General features: G+C 45.9%; 1 protein-coding gene across 8 annotated transcripts in view; it reads right to left on the bottom strand.

Annotated features, from left to right (window-relative positions):
- RGS10 (regulator of G protein signaling 10) overlaps window positions 1-22,111 on the bottom strand; it is a 41,953-nt gene that overhangs the window by 2,370 nt on the left and 17,472 nt on the right. For 3 of the 8 annotated variants that reach the window (XM_087767530.1, XM_087767531.1, XM_087767528.1), the window contains one exon: window positions 17,450-20,824. In XM_087767530.1, coding sequence (XP_087623656.1) covers window positions 20,678-20,824 — 147 coding nt within the window. In that variant the 3' untranslated portion in view covers window positions 17,450-20,677. Of the gene's footprint in view, window positions 1-872; window positions 3,293-6,579; window positions 7,638-8,755; window positions 10,053-12,091; window positions 20,825-22,111 lie in introns of those variants that run through there. The other 5 variants (XM_087767525.1, XM_087767524.1, XM_087767527.1 and 2 more) reach the window with 5 other exon arrangements.

The following is a 22,111-nucleotide window of genomic DNA, read 5'->3' on the forward strand; positions in this document are numbered from 1 at the left end:
TCACAGCTATTCCAAGACACCCCAGCCTGCCTCAAGCTACCAGGAGCAACAGCTGGTTTCTGTACACCCAGTTAGAGCAGACCATGGCTTTTTCTCTGAAAAACCTTAGCCGTTCAGCTTGAAGGGAGAAATGTTTTATATTATATTACTCTTTCAAATCAATAGAAAGAAAGCCTATACTGTGTGTAGATGACAGCCACAGCAGGATCATGGCAGATTTTGGAATCATTTATTATGCCTGACAATGAATTTGGTATTAAAAAAAGCCATCATTCATGAAGTTTTTGACAATTGCTAATTAAGTCTAGATACTTGCCAAGGGTCCAACCACAAATCTGGTTTCAGAGCCCAGCAATGTCTCAGTAGGGCACTCCATCATCAGCATTTGGCATGTTGCCTACTGGTAATGAATGAAAAACATTGAGCGCAAACGAGAAATAGTGGGTTGGACATGCCATGTAAACTGAAAAGTATTCAAGTTTTTGATCTCTCACTAGTCCATCACACTTCATTCTGGAAGGGACCCAGCAAATCTAACACGACCCTGCCTAGAGTGGTTGTACTTTTGGAATAAGTTAGGTAATTGAAGAACACTAAAACTTGACTAAAAAGTAGTCTCTCTTTCCTACCTCAGACCTTAAAAAAAGGTTTAAAAATTAATAATCAACTTAATAATCAACTTAAAAATTAATAAACCACTTAATAATGTGGCAGAATAAAAGTCTTTCAGGTTAAGATTTTTCTATACTGAAATACAGCCCAAAACTTACTATTATACCAAATATCAACTTAGCAGCAAGCAGGGGAATTACTCTAACAAGAGAACAGATAGTAGTTATCATATATTGCAAAGAGAGTTTTTGCATACAAACCTTGATGTCCTGGAAGCCTGGATATTCCGGGATGATGGGCAAGGTGCACATGCTAATACTGTTTGACCGCCTTTGTTTCATCGCCCTACGAGAGCAACCGCAGCTCCTGGAGAGATGGGATTGTCCCAGCTCAGATGGATTTTCAGCAAAATGGAGTGGTTTACAGTCTTTTATATAGCAAGTTCTCAGGCACATCATTGAGGCAGGTCCCTCCATTTCAGTATAATTCAGAAGAGTCTGGAAGCAATCCATATTCCAGAATAATTCTCTCTTCTAGTTTTCCTCTAATGCGTAATCTCATACTAGTGAGCCCCTTGACAATCAGTAATGCTGAGTGCCAGCAGACACAGTCTAACAGCTCTGACCAGCACGGCTCTTGCTAAACTGGATTCTTAGAGATCATAGGCAAGCGATGCCTTCACTGAGGTCTGGAACCCTCAAAACATTAATGCCGCTTTTATCCCCTGAAAGCTCTTCACAAAAGGTCGGTAAATCCAAACCATGAACGCAAAGGGCTCAGGTGAGGGGGGAATTTGCAGGGATTATAAAGTCTCATACCGTCATCTCAGACAGCCTAATTTGACTGCTGACGCGGCAGCAATTAGAGGAGATCAACAGCCCACACGCAGGAGCTGTCACTCGGCTTACCTCGGAGCAGGCAGATCACTGCCCGTCTGACTAGGGATCCCTGACAGCAAAACATCATGGGCTTTTGCTCAGTGAGGCAAAAGGTGAGTACGTCAACACAATTAACCAACAGGTCAAGAAAGACAGTGTAGACAGCCGTAATAAAAAATTCCTTCCAAGAAATCCTATGCCACTAGGCTTCCTCAGCATGGTTGGAGATGGGCTACAGCCCTGGAGATCTGAGATCCAAACTGCCTTGCTGTTTGCATAGCGGTGTCTGGAGAGGGCTGCACTGCCTTCAAACAGCCCGGCACCAGCACAGATTTGGCAAGAGGCCATGGAAAGAGCAAGGCTCCTTTCAGCCAAAGCTGTGAAAATGTTCACAGTAAGAAGCAATAGCTGCCCTGAACAGCTTTAGGTTTAGGTATTTAGGTTGTAACCTAAATATCATAGATGAAGAGCAGCCAGGGAAACAGCTCTATGGTTTTGATTTAAAGATACGATAGCGGTATCATCTGGTAGAAACAGATAAATGTATGTAGTTGCAATAGTTGGTGTGTCACGAACTTTGGCAGCATGGGGCTCCTCGCTGTCTGCAGCACCAGTGGATGTCTCCTGCCGTTTGGAGGGCAGCACCTCCATCCACTGCCCCGCCGTGGCCAGTTTGCATGCAGAGCATCGGTAGTGAGAGATGAACTGCCTCTTCTCCATCACATGCCATGGAGTAATTAGCTCACTGGTGCTTGTGGGAGGTAGATAGAGGGGGGGGGTTTACAATCCCCTCAACCTCGAGGGCTTATCCAAGGTAGCCATAAATATTTGCATGCTCTGAATACATGCATGCAAATATTTGTGGATGTCCTGGATGAGCTAGAAATCCATATCCACCCAGGCTATCCATAAACATTTGCATGCACGTATTCAGAGCACTGACTGTGAGCTGTAAAGAGCTTTGGATCTTATCCATGAGACCATCAGCTGGATTCAGGTTAGTGCTTTATGCTATCTGGCAGATGGCAGCTTGGCAGGCTGAGCACAGAGCCCTCAATAGCAACACCCACCTGGCTGCTGGTCAGGCATAAGTAACGAACTCACGTAAACTGTTACATCCAGCTCTTCACTACCCAAATGCAAAGATGCAACACCACTTTTTACCAGTTCTGGCTCTGGCTTTTTTTTATTTCAGGGTAGAACGATTCTCAGGCAGACGGCAAAGCTCTCAGTATGAGTGACCATTTCAGCTACACCCACGCCAGTGTATCACGGATCAGGGGCTGTGTCCAGAGCTCTGTGTGAGCCACACACAAATTCAAATATGAGGCTGACAGTAACAATTTGCATGTAGAGATGTCACGATGCTCACAAAGTAATAGAACTGTGAGTCATCCCTGATGCAGCCCTGATTATGTGCATTGTTGTTTTATACATAACGGTACCTTAATACAGAAGTACAATGTGGCCTTGCTAGTAGTACTTGAGAAAAATTCACAAAGCATTAACAAGTCTTCCTGGCACTGAATTTCCCCCTAAAAGACTCTCCTGGTCCAATTTAACAGGGAAAAAAAAAATTATTTACTACTCCTCCTTCCCAGGTCTTTCGGATATTCTCTGAGCCAAAGTTGTCTTTGGGGTATGTTCCAGGCAAACCTGGACCAATAAGTCACGGTGGACAGGCAGGAGGTGGGTCTTGTCCGTAAGTCTTTAGGCCAAGTCACTACACCCAGGTCTAGATTGCTTCAGCCATGCAGAGACAAGTGGTGTGCGATCTGACTGGTGGCAGAATGTGCCTTACCCTGTAAAGAGAAGAGGGAGAAAAAAACACAGCAGCAGCAGGAGTCAAACTAATATCACTGGCGACAGAGAGCTTTATTATTTCACAGATCAAGGTATTCATGGCACTGCCCACAGTTGTCATCTGATTCAGAGAAATAAGACGTGCAAAATAGCTGCCGTTGACACCATTGCTTTAGGAGATGGGATCTATTGTAAGTGTAGAGGCTTTGCAGGGGACAGGTAAAGAGTTCCCTCTTTCCATTTAAACTTGCAGCCTGAAAAACCTCTCATTATCAAAATTCATTCCCTCTTCTCCCCTGAAAGCATTTGCCTGGTTGAAGTGAGACACCAGCAGCTTTTAATCTGTAATTGCTCATTGTGCCTAATGAATATGCGAGTACTACATACAATGGGTGACTTGCATGGCGCTTTAAAAAAAAAGTCCCACGTTCCTGTTTTAATGGGAGGTTCTGATTCTACTCCTGCAGTCTAAAATCGGAGCTCGCGGAGTCTGTTCTTTTATAATCCCATGTCCCTTCTTGTACCATATCATTACTGCATACAGTGGGGCCAAGGTAATTCTCTCTTCAGCAAAGCTCTCTGTCCTGTTTAACATGAAACTTTACATTATCCTTTGATCCTTCGGTGAAAAGAAACATGACTTTCAGCAGTGTGTAGGCTTCATTAGTTACCCACCTTATATCCTAACCTTTACACTCTTCTAAAAAGGTCTTTTTTAAAAAATGGAGAGTCACATTATTATACCATTCCTCATGCCAGATAAGCCAGCATTGTTTACAGCAGTTTACATGAACAGCTTGTGGCCACGAATCTCAGTTCTTCTGCCTTAGGAGTAAATCACTCAAAAGAAAAATGATGCAAGGAACTATTTAAGTTTCTATAAGCCCTACTATTGCTAAACATTTGCATTTTCTCTGCTAGCCCTTCAACAAATAAGAACTGGTCTATTTTTATATCTAACCTTCAAGTAGCATAAGTAAGGTGAATGACTGATAACATTCCCAATTAATTATAAATTGCAAAACAGAAATGTTTTCTTTTTCAAAGTACCACTGAATGATGTAGATGCTAATAAAAGTCCAAATCCAAAACTGGATTTGGGGTCCAAAACCAAGTAATAAATACATAGTATCACACTCTTTATATAAATTATTAAATTCCTTGCAGCAAGAAGAAAAGCTATGCTCATTTAATGATAATTTGTATCACATATGTAATGTGATTAATATGTCCTAGTTAAAGATTGCTAACCTGTGTTATACAAGTATGGATTCATTCCCATAGTATCAGCTTCATGAAGCTATAACACTTTGAAGGCCACGTAGTTTTATGCAACAAACGGGAAGAACCTCCTTCCCTACCATCTACACTGGGGTAACGCCTGGGACTGCAACCTGCTGACTTCTTTCTGACGTCAAGCTGTGTTACATCCCTGCACCCACAGAACCAGTCGTTTTGTCAGAGGAGGCACTTGGGTCGGTCCGATGTGGTTTGCCGCCTCTTAATGGTCAGAGTCCTAAATCTGCTGCTCGCTCCGTGTTCCTCTGGGTCTTAACTCCATCACGCCATAGCCACTGCAGCCAAGCTGTCATCTGTGACCACATTTGCAACTAAGTTGAGACTAATTTTTACTTGTATTTACTTGTATAATGTTGTTACTAATATTTCTGTACCGCTGCCATTGCCCCCATGCTGTGCAGAGACAAACCACCATGTTGCCGTACTCTTCAACCTGCCATTCCCGACATCGGCTGCTTTGTCTGACAAAAATCCCAAATGAGTTGAACACCTTTTGTGATGGTTTAATACGTTTTTTAGAGCTAACCACAACCAAGGGGCATTTGCTGTTTTTTATTTTTAAATGAAACCAGAGGTTTCCATCTAATTCCTTCACTCCAGGAGCTGCATCTTTCAAAGCTGCTACAACCTGCATCAAAATCCAGAAAGATGCTCTCGTGTAAGAGTTTGAGCATAAGCAAACTCACGAAGAGAGCAAAGTGAATTGCACAGCAAATCCCTTCTTCCTCGCTGTTAAAGGGATGTCACTGTTACTGTACCCTGTCCTGTACTATAAACATGCCAGAGTCTGCCCGAGGACCAGCACAGTCCTGCTGCAACAGCCCACAGCTCCGCAAAGCCTCCCAGAGCTGCCACGTAAGCTGGTAGTGCCTCCAGAACAGGCTACTGCTTCCCTACAGCCATTGGTCTTGCACCAGGAGCGCTCCAGTAGTACGTGATGTAAAGCCTTTAAATTATAAAGAGTTTTTGTTAAACTGTGAAAAGGGCCAGTTTGTAATGCTTAAGAACAGAGACAGCGAAGGTAGTCCCGAATCCTCCGTCAGCCAGAGCCAGGTGGGATTGCAGGGGGCCAAGCAGTGCTGAAGCTCCCGTGGCAGCCTAAGGGCCTGGAGCAATGCCAGGAGGTGGGAGAGACGGGAGGCGAGCGCGCCAGCTCCGTTACCTACTGACCAAGGGGACGGACAGGCTCTACTAGTAACTATGGGAGCAAAGCATGTCGTGGAAAGAGAAGCAACGAGCTGTTCCTTGCCCAGAGATGAGTGGTTGCGGGCGGGAGCAGAAGGAGAATTGCAAAAGGTTGAGTCAAAATTTTTGGCTTCTGAGGTTACTCGGTTCCTCATTTAGAAAAGGCTTTGGTCTAGCCCTAAAAAGAAGCCTGGGCTGTGTCACTGCCTCTGCGTCCAGACTTCCCCCAAATCTGGATGGTATGCCTTTGTGTCTACTGCAAGTATCTCCCTCCACTTGCAAAAAAAAAGCAGTGTGGGTGTGGGGGTGGATCTATACACCATTTTACTTGGCAATCAAAACCCTGATCTCACTCGCACTCTTTTGACCTCAGACCAAGCTTCATGCATCTATTTTCCTTTCTTAGATGGCTAATACTCTTAAAAGAAGAAACAGATGGCACCCGTTTGCAGATGTCAAATGCTTGCCTCACGTGGCATGTTTACTATTGGATTTTCACCAGAGACTCCTGGCCCAGATAGCGAGATTTTTGTCCTAATCACCAGCTTTAAACCTGAAGCAAACATTCACTGGCTAGGCTGAGCCACAATTACATTTTTATCTCTCAGTGCTTCTGATTCTTTTTTAAATTGACTGCAGATCGGAGTACAGGAAAGGCATTAGGGATGCTTAGAGTTCAGGAAGCAGAGTATTAGAAGTGGATGTTAAATAAGAGATGGAAAAAGAATAAAAAATGTAACTCCTGCACTCCTAGGAGGGGAAGTGCAACGTAAGAGCAGAGCTACAGGAGGAGAAGACCCACATTTCTTGGTACACGTGGAGCTGACTTGGGAGCAATGCTGTGGGTGCTTGTGATGAATACTCTGATTTATGCTCTGCTGCCCTTCTGCACAAACTTTCCCACGTCAGCATCTCAAGTGGAGCAGACAGGTGTGACCCTTTGTGTCACGGAACAAAGCAGCTGTGAAGCGGCGAGGTTTGCCACCGCGTTCCCCAGAACAAGGCTCTCAGGGATTTTCTTTCTTTGTTTCTTTTCCTGTTTTTGAACGCAGGTTTCTGAGCTTCCTGGCTGGGTGACTGAAAGCACAGGGAAAGCGCTGATCCCTCTGGGACAGCAGTGTGCAGCATGGGATGTCCTTGTCTCTGCTTGCAGCTGGTCCTGTGTGAAGAACGAATTCACCTGAACCTGTTGTCAGTTTTGTAGCACATTTACAACATTGCACATCCTCCAGAAAAGCGCTCTAAAAGGTATAAAAGCAGCCTCCTCCCTCATAGAGGGATTAATTCTGGAAACTAAAGGTGGACGCTTAATGACAGCGCTGACACTGCCAGGTGTTTCAGACGCATTAAGCTAATGGGCTTATTCCACAAGTCCAAAGTGCCTCATCGACTCGCCTTCATCCCATGGCAACTTCTAAAGCACGAGGAGGCATTAGCAACTCTACAGCTGAGTAAAATCCAGGGCAGAGGAAAAATAGAATAAAAGTCATATTAAAAGTCATAAACAAGGTGACTGGTTGTCACCAGATACAGATCTGGGCAGATCTGCTCCACCAGATACACTCATGTTGTCTGTGTTCAGTACCTGGACTGTGTTGAGCTACAAACTGTGCACAGATTAACCATGCTGAAGCAGTGTCAGTAAGGGACCTTCCCACACTCATTTGGGTACCTCAGCAGGCTCAGGACTATCGTATTTCTGTCCTTCTGCCCTCACCAGGTGTTGCTTCTTGGGGGCAAATTGAGTTGCAAAAGCATGAGAGCAATGAAGGGCAGACAGGTTTATCAGCTGCACCCAAGTGGTAGCAGCAATGCAGGGCCAAAGGAGAGGGGAAGGTGAACCTCCCGGGATCCCCACATCTTCAGCTGTGGTTCATTTCTGCTCTTTTTGGAAAGTACGTAACAACCCCCAAAACAGAGGTGATTTCTTGTCTCACCTGCTCACAGGTGGTCTGATTGCCTGTCTGCTTTTTCTCTCGGTGGTCTCTACTTGATTTTTCCTGACGGTTGCATGCTGCGCTAGGTGACAAGTCTAGATATGAGCACATCACCTTCCTTCCTCCCATCAGCTGTTCCCATTGACTTCTCCTCCATCTTCCCTCCACACTCTTCCCCCCATTTCCTCTCTCCTCACACAGAGACAAACAAACTAGCCTCCGCACCTTGTTTTCTGCTGCTCTCACAGCCACTCCATCTAGTACCTCTTTGCCACAGTTGGCCAAGACACCTGGAGAAATGGTGGCAAACAAAGAAGTTGAAGGTACATGAGCTCAGCTTTAACTCTCCACACCTCAGCATGGCTGGCTGTGGGTAAGTATTGGTGCATAAGTCACATCAGGGAGAACAGGGCAATGTCCTAACAAGCGATGCTCTTTGCCCCCGTGCAGTGAGTGCCCGGTAGTCTGACCACCTGCACTTTCTGGAAACAGCTAACAGCTCTGTTTGCAACTCTCTCTCTGTTCAGATAGAAGCTCATATAGGGCAATCTCCAGTATCAGGGCAGTATTTGCAAATCAATGAAAAGCCCGTCCGTGATGTCAAGTTTTATCAGTGTTACCAAAAATATCACAGGCAGAGAACAAGAGTCAAGAGCAAGATCAGAAAACCCAGGTTGCTTTCCCTAGGACTGCTCCCTTGGTGCCCAGAAAAAATGTCATTGCTGGGACAATGCTGCTGCACCCACTTTGTGCTGGAGAAGGAAGGTACTGGTTATGGCTGCCTTCTCTGTTAGTGGGTGGGAGGGCAGTTCCAGAGGAGACCATCAGGACTATTACCTCTCTTCATTTCCCAGGAGATCCTAAGCCCTCCAGATAATTTTCCACAGAAAGTGGAAGGTCCCCTGTGCTAAAGCATCTGGGGCAGAAGGAGTGATAAAAAGGCAGTTTGAAGTTAGCAACAGAGTGTTAAAAATCAGGCAGCTCCTCAAATCCATGTGGATTCTGTTCTGTTTGAGGCCTGTGGGACTGCATGGCTAATACCTGAACACAGACAAAATCCTGCAGAAATCTCCTGTCTCGGTGCGCTGCTCTCCTTCCAGCCGTCCCCGCGTGCCTTCTCTCTTGCGACCGCAGCTGGCACTGTGGGATCCTTCTACCAGCTACAAGCCTGGAAAGGGGGCATGGGGAAGGTGACGTTTCCAACTTCAGGTAGGAGGTAGGACCCCCTTCCCCTCACAAGCCTCTGTGGACCCTCCGCTGTCCACGTCAGCCAGAGCTGAAGCTCTGCCTACAAACTCACAGGGCTAAAAGCACTTTCAGACATCATCTCCTGACAGCCAGCACTAAGCAAGCCGTTCCTCCGTGGCTGACACGCAGTGCTCTCAGCAGCCTGTGCAGGAGGGCAAGGATGTAGCACCCCACTTGGTATTTATGTGTTGAGGGAAATCGGTCCAGATCCAACAGCCCAGGAGAAGCAGGGCTGCCACAGCTCCGTGCCCCCAGGTCCAGCTGGGACCAAGGCTGAGTGTGTATTCCCAGCGGGCAGACCTACACAGAACACACATACACACCACACATACCCATATATGCACACAAAAATACATAAATGGCTGGCCATACAGATCCCCAGACCCCACGGTCTCTCTGGCAGCAGCTGGGATTCCCCTTGTCCCTCCGACCACCAGCTTCTCCCATGGGCTCACCCTCAGAGACTCACCCATACCCCCAGCTCCAAGGCAACTTCACCCACTTGCCAGCTTGATCGGCACTAACCTCACTCGCCCACTCACGCTCGCTCCAGCTGCTGGCCCCACAGACACGTGGGCTCCCGTGAGCCCCGGTCCCACTCCAGCTGCTGGCACTTACGGCCACTCACTCCGCTCTCGCCTGCTGCTGCCACCACAGAAGGACAGGGCCTCCAGCCAGCACTGACTGGGCACAGGGCATGGCCAGACCAACGCAGGGCATGGCCAGTGCACCAACGAGAAAACTATTGAGATGAGACCAGCACTTTTTATCCCCTTATCCCTCCATTTTCACACCCTTGTTCATCCCCAAAATAACCTACATCCCTTGCATTTCCCTGCCTGTGGTTCCTCCCCTGGATATCCCATAAAGTAACTCCCCTCAGTCCAAAGATGCTCTGGCATTGACTCATCCCAGTGGATTTATAAGGAGTGGCTGGGGGAGCTGGGGGTGCTCAGCCTGGAGAAGAGGAGGCTGAGGGGAGACCTTATCGCTCTCTACAACTGCCTGAAAGGAGGCTGGAGCCAGGTGGGGGTCGGTCTCTTCTCCCAAGTAACGAGTGATAGGATGAGAGGAAACGGCCTCAAGCTGCACCGGGGGAGGTTTAGGTTGGATATTAGGAAAAACTTCTTCACCGAAAGGGCTGTCAGGCCCTGGCACAGGCTGCCCAGGGAAGTGGCTGAGTCCCCATCCCTGGAGGTATTTAAAAGCCATGTAGATGTGGTGCTTAGGGCCATGGTTTAGTGGTGGGCTTGGCAGTGCTGGGTTAACGGTTGGACCTGATGATCTTAAAGGTCTTTTCCAACCTAAACGATTCTACGATTCTATGATTTCGCGCCTGGACAATGGGGCCGACAGCTCTGCCGGGACAGAACTGAGGGGCCCAGGACAAGGTGTCCCTTGTGCCGAGCCCTTACCTCAGCTTCCCTGCCTGCCATTCTGCCCTTGGGGCTGCTCTGGGCTTGTGAAGGTGGACCTTTGACGTGCTGGTGGCTCCTGGCAGGGGCAGGGTATGATGCGGACCCCGCACGCACCGTCCCTCTGCGCTCCTTTGGGTGTGCAATAACGCATCACACCCCCTAACGCCTGTGAGCCCGCCTCAGACTGTCCCGCAACAACACACAGCAACCCACAAAGCCACAACGACCCCCGCCGCTGCCCAAACAAGCGAAGCGCTGCCTGCAGCGCCGCAGCCGCCGCAGCCCGGCCCGCGCGCTGCCCGCGCGCTGCCCGCACACGGCGCCAGGGCGCCCCCTGCCGGCCGCGCCGCGGCGGGGGGCGGGGGTCCAGCGGGAGGGGTCCCTCCTCCGGCCGTGGATGTTTTGTTTGCCACCTCCTGCCGCGTCCCCACGGCGCTCGGAGGGAAGCAGAGCCGAGGCTCCCAGCTCCGCCTAAGCGAGCGTTAACCCCGCCTGGCGCAGAGGCGTCACGGGAAGGATATTAAAAATTATGGTTTGGGTTTTTTTTTCCTTTTTTCCCTTTGATTATCAGTCGCTGTCACCCTCCTGCCATCATTCTGCCTGAGGACAGGCTGAGAGTTGGCGTTCAGCCCTGAGAAGAGAAGGCTGCGGGGAGACCTTACAGCAGCCTTCCAGTACCTGAAGGGGGCCTAGAAGAAAGATGGAGAGGACTTTTTACAGGGGCACATAGCGATAGGACAAGGGGTAATGGCTTTAAACTGAAAGAGGGGAGATTTAGATTAGATATAAGGAAGAAATTCTTCACCGTGAGGGCGGTGAGGCACTGGAAGAGGTTGCCCAGAGAAGCTGTGGATGCCCCCTCCCTGGAAGTGTCCAAGGCCAGGCTGGATGGGGCTTTGAGCCGCCTGGTCTAGCGGAAGGTGTCCCTGCCCATGGCAGGGGGGTTGGAACCAGACGATCTTCAAGGTCCCTTCCAACCCAAACCACTCTATGGTTCTGTGACTCTATGATTCTGGCTGAGATTTGAGCACTGTTCTCTTACAACCGAGTTTTCCGGGATGTTAAATATAAAAGATGGCCATACGGCAGAACCAACCTTCCACCCAGCAGCAGGGCAAGGAGGGCATTCAGCAAGTCCCTCCCTGGCTCCAGCTACAATTTTAGGTATTGCTTAAGCCTCTGCAAATCCCAGCATTAATGTAATGGTGGAAATTGTTTCTCTGGCTTCTGTCAATTCAAACAGGCATTTAAGACAAGTCCCCAAAATGCAGATCTATTAATGGTGTTAATTTAATGAAACCTGCAGCAGATGCAAAACTGTCACCTGATTAAATCACTTTTAAATTAGTGCTGTAACCTGCAGAAATAAGTGGGATTGCAGCCTTGGTGGAACATGCATTTGGAAAGCATACTTTGCAAATTTAGCCGTGGCAATGCCAACCTGTGGCATGTCCAGGCCCCCATAAATGATTTGCTGCAAGGTATGGCCAAATGCACTTTGGCCATAGCTCCATCCATATCAGTACAGCTACAACAGGAATAGACTGAAACCTTAGTTTCCAGTCTCGTTGGCAAAAAATAAAACAAAAAAAATACCCACAAACAAAAGCTTCTCTTTATTTTTAAAGAAGCTCTCTTCTCAAAGCAACAGTCGCTTTACGAGCCCCAAGCGCCTGCCCACCCTCATTGCCGCAATTCCCGAGGAGCTCACCAGCACAAGCGATGATTCACACGCTTTCTGCGAAGCCTCCCGCGTTGTTGAAGCTCTGACCGCTATCTTCCACTCCGCAGGACAGTGTTCCTCTTGTGCTGGGGTGGGAAGCTGGAGGTGGCCCAGCGTCCCGTTTAACAGTGCCTCTGTTTGAGAGGGGCAGGCTCAGCCCGCGGCTCCGCGGGCTACCCTCCCTCCCTTGCAGAGATTTTTCTCAGGGTTGCCTGAGGTTCAGCACTGCCCAGCTTGAACCCAATGTATGTGATGAGCTAAGGGAGCCGGACAAGCAGCTGTAGTATGTGGGGGCACCTTTTATATTTGAGGGTGTGATGTGACCCACCTGTTGTTTAACTTCTTATAGCTCCCTGAAGAGCAAGGACTGGTTTGTAAAAGCAAGTTTTCTATATGGCTTCTATGTATTGCCAAATAGAAAAAGCGGTCATACCCTGGAAAAGGGTATTGTAGCTTCCTCCTGCGTGCCCCTGTTCATGCTCCACGTTGCCACGTGCCTGTTCTGCAAGCCTGGGGATGGCTAGCAAAAGCCCCGCTGCCGGCTACTGCAGAGGTGCATGAATGCACCAGAACTGTGTAATACATCCAAGTGTTGGGGAAAAAAATATCATGGAACATGTTATGGAACAGGTTACATCTTGTAACAAGTTAACATACTTTTCAATGGAAAACAGTAATGCTCTCATTACTGTGAGCCATGATTTTCCTTTCTTTGAAAAGCTCAGTAACAACTACTTCTTTTCCCCATCACTGCATTTTTCCTGTGATGAAAAATGGTGATTTTTATAGGGTACCTAGGAGGACTTGTGATCCATCAGCCCTCCAGAGGTACAACCACCGCCACACACTCGATTTATGAGCTTTGAAGGGGAAAAAAAAGTCATAATCTCAGTGTGGGTTATGCCTATGCAAAATTGGAGTAGGGTGAAGACCACAGAGAGTGAAGAGGATGGGTGCGAGGACTGCACAACCTCTTGGGAGCGGGTGCTTCATTCTGCTGTAGTCCAGATGCTCATAAGTCTCCCAACCTGGTGAAGCAAGGTGTGCCTTGAAGCAAGATGCTCCTTAATATGAGATTGCTGCCACATAAGTAAAATTAAAGTTGGCAGGACATACCCGCACCGTGCTTTTGGAGACCTTACTTCCCTGCTGAACTCGCCGATAGGCGAACTAAGAAATGACGGTGAAGTGAGCAATGGTGCTGACCGTGTAGCTACAGCTACCCTGCTCTAACAGTCTTGGTCCCACCGCAGTCATTTCACACGGGACCAAACCTGAAATCAGGCTGAATGCAAACTAATGCCCTTTTTCTTCATTTACGTCACTTCGGTCACTGCTTTGGCTATCATCTGTTTTATTTAGCACCCCATGAAGACCTTTTGGCATATAGACTGATTTCCCCCCCCCCTTTTCCTATCCAGTCTGAGAGTTTTGCTGGGACACCAGTTACGTACACAAGGGCAGCTGAACCTTACCAGCGTAACCTTGAACACCGCTGCTCTTGACAGCATTCAGATGTGCGGCTTTCCCTTTCCATCCACCCCCACCCCGCCCTGCAGGGGTCAGCGGCATCCCTGGGCATCCCTCCTTGAAAACGCTAAAAAAAACCCTCATCACTTCCAAGTTCTATTTTTCCTGCTTGTAGCCTCTCTTCTGAAGTGGGGGGAAAAAAAATGAAAGAAGAAGAAAAAAAAGCCCGATTCAGGTTTTGGCAGCTCTCCTCTCACAGAAGAACATTCCACACTTGCACATGAAAGGGATTTTTTAGCAAACCAGAGCAAAGAGTCAAAATAACAAACACAAACAATTACACAAAAATTGCCACACTCAGTAGTTTTTCTGACTGCTGCTAGTGGCTTAGTGAGAGGCTGGTTCATTGCCTAATCTTCAGCTCAGAAAAAGACAGTTCATCTTTAAGTTTACAGTGTTATTGGCCCAACTACAGAGGATAAGATTTCCCTTAAGTCTTTGCCCAAGGCCTAATGATGACTCCAAAAACAACAAGTCGCCTTGAGGTTGGAAATTTTGGTTCAGAGAGATTTTGTTCGTGTTCCGTAAACGATACACAAATATTCATCCGAGTGGATGGAAAAGGCTTAAAAGCTACATAACGTAGTGAACGAGACCAATCCCGAGATGGAAATAATTTACTTAATTCTTTGCAGCACTGCTGTCACTTCCAGCCATCTGTTAGCTGGGACGCTGCTGATAATCTATTAAGCAGCTCGGGAGACGAAACCTTCCGAAAGCAGAGATCACAAAGAGTTCACTTATTTCTCCGCGGTAGAAAAGGAAGTGGGTGGGGAAAAGGGATGAAAGGATGAAGCACACAGCTCGTACTCTTCTGGCTTTGGGATGAAAGCTTTGCTCTAAAAAAACCCTGGTAATTTCATACTTCCTGAACGAGAAATGGTATGAAAGATGTGGAGTGAGCGGCAGTCGGAGGTGTTCTGTGAGCCCGACTATCTTCATTACGTGGTAGGCGGTAATTTCAATCCAAGAGGTCTTCTCTAGGCCTGTGGATTTGCCAAGTAGCCTGATCGGGGTGCTGAGAACCCTGGTTTTTAATAGCGGCTAACGGAACAGTGCAAGAGAAGCAGCAGCAATGGATTTCCCATTCATTTTGGGAGTTACTTGCTCCTGCAGGAAACACCAAAACTCTGCCCCTGCGATTTGGTCCTGTACCGAGGCACTTGGTCTCAGCGATATCCATAGCAGTGCTGCCTCGTCCTTCCGTTTTTGGGGTTTCATATCATTCAGTATCTCTTTGCGGACTATAAGAGGGGCATCAGGCTTGTCCTTTATACTGTCTGCTGCCTGGTCAATCTCTGTAGTGTTTCAGTTATGGAAAAAGGACATTTTTATGTTGTATGTACGGCGGATGTGAAATAATGTTTAAACCTAGTATTCAAACCATGGAAAAATTATGAAGTCAGTAAATACAGAACAGGAACTGAGAAAAATTTATGTTAGGCTGTTCCTCTGGACTGTAGCTTAAAAAAGAATCTGAAAGGTTTTAACTTACCTCTAAGTACATTTTTTGTAACACTGGGAGAGCTTTAGTGCTGCAATTGTTAGCATAACTTGTTCAAATATTTCAAGTTCCCACCTCTTTTTATTAATGACATGGAAAAACACTTGAAATCTATCTAATCAAATGCTCACAAGCCGTCACATCCCACGGGCAGCTGAGATAGGCTTGATGAAAACGGAAACCACATTTGTTAACGCCGATACGGCTTCAGCTCTGCTCCGGCCAGCGGGACCGTGTGCTGGCACGTCGCTCTGGGGAAGCCCCGTTGACCACCACGATTCCCCTGGGCTGAGGGGTCTGGCCAGGCGGAGCGGCTCACAGACAAACCTGGGATTCCCTCGGGAAAACACGCACTGAGGGGTTGCTGCAGCCATGCTCCGGAAAGGAAACAAAAAGCCAGATGCTGCTGGAATTTTATATTGCAAAGCAAATGAAAAGCCCCCGTGCGTTTATCGCCCAGCGTCGGGACATCCCACTGACGGCAATGCCAGTGTTTGCCCGAGACATGAATCTGTGGGTAGCGCTCCCCCTTCCCGGCCCCTACCCATGCAGTACTGCTTTTCTCGGCCAACCCTCTTTCTTTTTTTTGGTTTGCACATTTGTGTGTAAAGTGAAACAAGCTTTACAAGGCCAAAGAGTAACGCAGGAACACAGACAGGCAATGGGTTTGACTTTTAGGTGTGGTACCTTCGGAGAAGCTAAAGCAAGAGCAAAGTACAGCAGAAACAAGCGTGTAACAGCATCTGTGCCCGGTGCCTGGGCTACAGTACTCAGCATGCCGGTCACTGGTTCCTTGAGGAAACGTCCTCTCTTGGAGCGATTCAAATGAGCAGAGCCCAGGGCAGGAGCAGTCGTGGGGGAAGGGACAAGTGCTGGCCCTTTTCTGAAGTCGTTCTGTAGCATGAACGTGCTCAGGAGGTCGAGAGCGTTATCTGCTCTGTAATGCCAGCTTTCAAAGCAATTTTAATCAGTTTTCTTATACACAATGATCCCCTCAAGTTTTGATTAAGGTTTGATCAAAGCAACACCAACTGCCTTTAATGAAAAACAGAGCCATTTGAGTATTTTAGCACAGTACTGTAACTTAGCTGCATGTATTGCTTACAGAAAGTTCACCAAGTCCATCGCACTTGAGGAAACAAGCAGCTGGGACCTTCCTCTATTTGCAGCCTTACTCCAAGATCAATATCCCTACATGTTATTCTGCCAAGAACCAGGAGAGGGTGCTGTTAAATTTGGCTAGCATTTCATTTATCCGGCGAGCAGCCACGTTCTGTAAAACGCCTTTCCCTATTTCTTCCCCCCCCCATCCCAAGCCCCTCCGTATCGGGTGCTTCTCAACTCCGGACTGAAATGGATTTGCCCCGCTGATCAGCCAAGATATAATAGCACGGATGAAAAGCATCTTTCACTTAATTACAGTAAAGCTCCTACATGGGAGGGATCAGGAGCGATGCAGCGGCTGCCGAGGAGCGCTCGTATGGCAACGCAGTGAAGTGACACAGATCCCTGGGTAAAGGATGCCCTGCAGCTTGTTTTTAACCGTGGCTCTGCCAAAAGAGCCCTTGAAGCCCCTGGACACGAGCTGTGTTGGATTTAACAGAAGAGGGACTGCCTCCGGGACAGGGAAATGAACGCTATCACGTCAACAATCGTTCCGCGGTGTCGGGGCAGATATTTGGCCGAACTGGGTGACTTTGTAAGGCTTGCTGCTCTGTTTTAGGATGAATAAAGTTATAAACAAACAATTCATAAAAGGGGGAATATATCCCTTTTCAGCTTTGAACCAGTCATAGAATCATAGAACGATTTGGGACCTCTCTGCATCATGGACCTAATTAGTTTTTAACCCAGATGCAAATGCTACCCACTTAAAACCAATCTGAATCTTCATTAAAAATATAAGCACGTTCCGAACTGTTATCCAAACTGGAATATTCAAACCTTGTTCTCTCCCTCCCTACGGTTTTCCAAACCCTCCTTCTCCACATCAATGGGTCAGCAACTTGAAGCAAGCGCGATGGAAGAAACGCGACGATCGGGAACAAAGAAACGGGAGGAGATGAAGAAGGTACAAGAAGCATCTTCTGCTGTTCAGACGACTTTCTGCAGTTTGTTCAGACAACGGCTCACCCAGAAGTGAAACCCACTGCGTCATGCCATCTTCCTAGTTTCCAAGAGAAAAACATACTCTGACAGAATGCAAGCAACTGTGTTAGCAGGGACCGAAAGCAGAAAATGGGATAACTATGGGATATGAAGTGATCTTGGCCCAAACTGTTCAAAGCATAAAACAACTGTCAGCAAACGGATTTGGTGTATTTGTAGACTATTTTAATTTTTAGCTGAGAAACACACAATAGGGTAGAGTTTAAGGCATGCAATCAGGCATGGAACTTCTCTTGCTTGCTTTTTGTGCTCATACCTTCAGTGTAAGTTCTGTGAAAAGGAGTAGATCCTATCTTTAATCTCTACGTAAAGCAACTCTGAGTGCCCGCTTACAGCCTGAGGTTCGACGCAATGTTTACAGTTGTTCCTGGAAGGCAGGATTTACTTATAGGGAAACTCAGTTCTTGTTCTGTCTGATTTGTTCTGCGCCACATGGAGACAATATCATATATTTCACAAAGTGAGTCTGATCAGTGATAATATCAACAGAAGCAAAACAACTTTCTCCACAGATATACATGCTGCAATTACAGATATCTGCTTGCATGGTTTTACTTTCATTGCTCTTTTACTGGAAAATACAGATAATCTAACGGACAGGGAAAAACCTTTGATTTCTGCACCTTGCAAGTCTAGTAGTTGGTTTTCTTCTAAAAACACAGACCAAAACCAGACACCAGACACCAATAGAACAGCCAATGGGGCAAGGAACTTTTTACTGCTGAGGCAAAAGAGCGAATCAAAGATTAAGAATTTTGTGGATTTAGGTACATTATCTTAGAAACATCATAGGTATTGAAATAAACATCATAGGCATTGAGATGCTGCTAAAAAATACATTTCCATTTGAGTAACTTTTGGTTGGTAGTAGTGTAAAGCACCTTTGTGTCTACTCCTATGGGGCATTTGCTCTTAACAAGCAAATAATACAGTACCTGATAGGGAGCATACTGCCAAGGAAAATGTTGTTTATAAGAGCTACAAAACAAGTATTTTCTCTCTTTAATGCCCTATCATGGTCCATACAGCTTCTGGTTTTATTTTTAATTATTATTTTAAAACATGATAGTCAAAGACTCTTCTCCCTCACTCATGCATTTTTAAAATCAATATGATTAAAAATGAACCTACTGTGCATCCATGTGATGAATGTGGTAAGAGCTCATTCTGCGTTTTTCCCATGGAGGTCCCCATCCTGCATTTTTCTATATCACTAAGACTTCTGCTGCAATAACTGGGGAGACAAAACTCAACCCCTAAATGTGTTTAAGCAGCCCACTCCCAAGGACTTCAATGGTATCAGAAGTTTCATCCTCTGTGGTGGCAGGTGTTAAGAGTTCGTTATTACAGTGATTTTTCAAAAGAGGTAATCCTGAGACTACAAATAGTTGGCAAATCCAGAACTAGATGGTCCCATTTCCTAGGCCCCATCACAACAAAAGGATTCATGCATGTGCTTATTTCATTCCTATTCAGCACAACACTGAAATACAACTTAAGCACAAGGTCAAATACCACTGAAAGTGCCTGAAGCAGGATTGTGACTTCACCATTAAATATTTTGAGAGCATAAAAGGAAAACGAACTCAGTGCATAAGAATTACATCTTAAAACATGCATACGGCGGCACTGACCTCTTCTTTGATTTCCTAAAAATGAACAGGCCATTTAGCTCTGGGGGAAGAATCAGGACTCCTGTTCCCGCTCTTACGTCTAACTAGGAAAGAGCCCATGGAAACAATTTTCTTCACACATTACCTGCAAGAGTGGCTCAGAGTTAAAAGAAATAATCAAGTCTACCAAGTGAGTCTGCATCCTCAAAAATTACAATCTAGACTTAGTTTTAAAATGTTGATAGTGACAGTAATGTATAAAACACATCTGGCCTTTCTGACAAAAAAGAACCACAAAACGATCAAAAGCTAACTGTGCATTTAGCTTAGCCAGCACATAAACAGAAGTTCAAGAAAAGCAGTGCAAAAAATGAAAGAGTAAATAACGAGAGAATGTGAAACAGCTAGACTACACACTGCGAAGCTTGTAAATAGAGCATGTAGCTAATATGCTTTCCCAACTTAAACTGCAATTTAGTAACACTGCAGTGAATTAATTCAAAAATATATGAACGCATGAAAAATTCTATGCCAAGATGTGCTTTTCAGCTCTGACACAGTCCCAGGACAATATAGAAGGCTCATGGGGAACGTCTTCCTTTACCACCCTGACATTTAATCTTCAATTGCTCCAGGCATAAATAAATTCCCCTTCCGCTCAAGCTTGATGTGAGAATGGCTAAACTACTATGTCAACCCCCTGTTCCACTGCAGCTATCAAAAATTACGATTAGGAAACCCTGAAATACTTCTCTGGGGCAAACAAAATTAGGCAGGATAATTTTAGAAGAAAGATTTTAGTAAAACAAAGCCAGACTTTGTTGGTTGGTCCTTTGCCAAAGTATTCTTGCTGCACAGAGCAGGATTGCTCAGGAGACCTAGGATAGACCAGATGCTTCCCAAAACTGGCATCTCACACTGATGTTATGCTGACATGCAGGACATGCCCCTGTCAAGCTTTGCTGAAATCAGTGTGTCTTGCTGAAACCAGTGTGCCCAGAGTGGGATATTAGCTGTCAGGTTTCCTAATGGCTGTCAGAAGTTCTTCAGAGATTGTCTCTATCTTAGAGCTTTTGTTCCCAAGGGAATACAGGTTATTCCATCCTCTGAAGAAGGTGATTGTCTACTGCAAAAAAATGGGGGAAATTTAAGAAATACAGAAATGAAAATCATGAATAGAGAAGTGTTTTGATTCAACAATAAAGGCAAAGCAAAACAGATATCACCTTGAAAGAACAACGTTACATAGGAAGGGATTGGATTCTATTGAGCTTAACCCTGAAAGATGCTGTCCCTTCATGATTAAGTTTGCTATGAATGACTCATCCACAAAGTAATGCGAAATGTACTCCTCAATAGCTTCTCCCGGCAATTCAGGATGTAAAAGCTGGTCACAAATAAAAATTACAAAGCAAAAATTAAAAAAAAAAAACCCGACCACCCTATCTCCCATTCCTCATCATCACGATGCCTCACAAAAGAAAATAAAAAAATTGAAAGCATTTTAACTTGTGAAATACGAAATGCAATTCATGCTATGGAGGAATACCTCAGCCTTTTAGCTAGGAAACAGTCTTTCCATGGGTGCTTGGTTATTAGCTATCATGCAAAAACAGTTAGTCATTCAAGCAATTAAGAAGGTAAGTATCTCCTAAAAACGTTTTGAGCTTTTCAAGCCCTAAATGCAACTGCTATAAACCTAGACTGTTCCTGAGTGTAATCGTTATTGTATTGCCTCTCCTGAGGAGATTCATCGTATCATGTGTTGTAAATTCTTGATGCTCTTTTAGCTGCAGTCTGAGCCTCTGGTGAATTCTCCTCTTGCTCCTCAGACTTCTTATGATTTAGGAATATGTCTGACTTTAAGAAGCGGCTGTAGCTGTCATATTTCATGAGATTGAATATCTAGTAGGAGGGAAAAAAAACACAAAAATAATGACCTAAGTAAAACTGGATTTTAAATGAGAAGGACAGTACGTGAATTCTAATGTATTTTTGTTCTGTTAGTACTAGAGCATGACTAAAAAGCATGACATTAAAATACACTTCAAACTCTCAAAGGGGGCTGCACGTAGCAAACAATATTGTAGGTTCCACGGTCACTGTTTTGCAATAACGTCCGTATTAGTTTAAGACTCAGATTATGGTTTTCACAATAGCCAACTTTGAAAACCTAACACTGGAAAGTGGGAGGTGACATGCCATGGTCACTAGGTAGGATTTTACAGCTGATGATCAGATAACTGCACGTGTGGACAAGCCAGGACATTACCTGGTCCCCTCCCACAGCAGCCTTAGCTCTGCAGAGGCACCAGGAGCAAAACCTAGCGAGGGTGTCCTTCTGGCAGGGCAGCAGGGAGATATTCAGAGGGATGAAGCAGAGCTGAAGAAAAAGAGGTACCTTTTAGGCACCTTTCTGACGGCAGTTACTCTTGAACATTACAGAATAGCTCATTATACATGCAGAGCACTGGATAATCAAGAAAAGCCTCTAAATAATTTACACCAATACTGAAACTGCAAACTGAATCTAGACTGGTTTAACCAATGTTTCTTAAACTTGCGTCAATCCTCCTATCCTTTTCAGATTACTACACAACCGAATGCCAAGAGGGGTCCTCAGGCCAGATCAGAAATGTTGCAGGTACCTGCCACAAAACACTGATCCGGTACAGATGTAATTTGCCAGTTAAAGTGTGGTTTAAAATTGGTGATGGATTAAACTGGTGCCATCAGGCTTTTCACTAGCCCAAGATCTGCCCCTACTCCCACAGCCAGTATACAGCCAGCATGGAAGCATGAAGTCAGCACTGAGTATAGCTTTTCTCTCTCAGGGCTGGAGTTTAGGCTTGTCCCTCAACAAAACTGCTTTCTCTTCTATTTATACCCATTTCAGACAAAAAAGCTAGAACTTATTTGGCGTTTTCTGAAAACAAAAGGGCTTGGGAGAGGAGCCTGGAATCTGTTCAGGTGTCAAGACCAGGACTATAATTTGCTTGGTCTTGAAACAGAGGGGAAGGAAAAAAGTAAACCTCAAAACTATAACTGAGGCAAAACCAAAGCCTACATCACCCTCTGCCTCTTATTTTACTGGCGGAGCCTCTCTGAGTCATGCTTCACAACCGATTACATTTTCTGGTACTCAGAGTAACTAAATTTCCAAGAGGAGTTTCTGAATTCTGACCCGCATGC

The sequence above is a fragment of the Nipponia nippon genome, unplaced genomic scaffold (genome assembly GCF_047370975.1).
Source record: "Nipponia nippon isolate SJK-2023a ecotype South Korea unplaced genomic scaffold, ASM4737097v1 scaffold_3, whole genome shotgun sequence".
NCBI lineage: Eukaryota > Metazoa > Chordata > Aves > Pelecaniformes > Threskiornithidae > Nipponia > Nipponia nippon.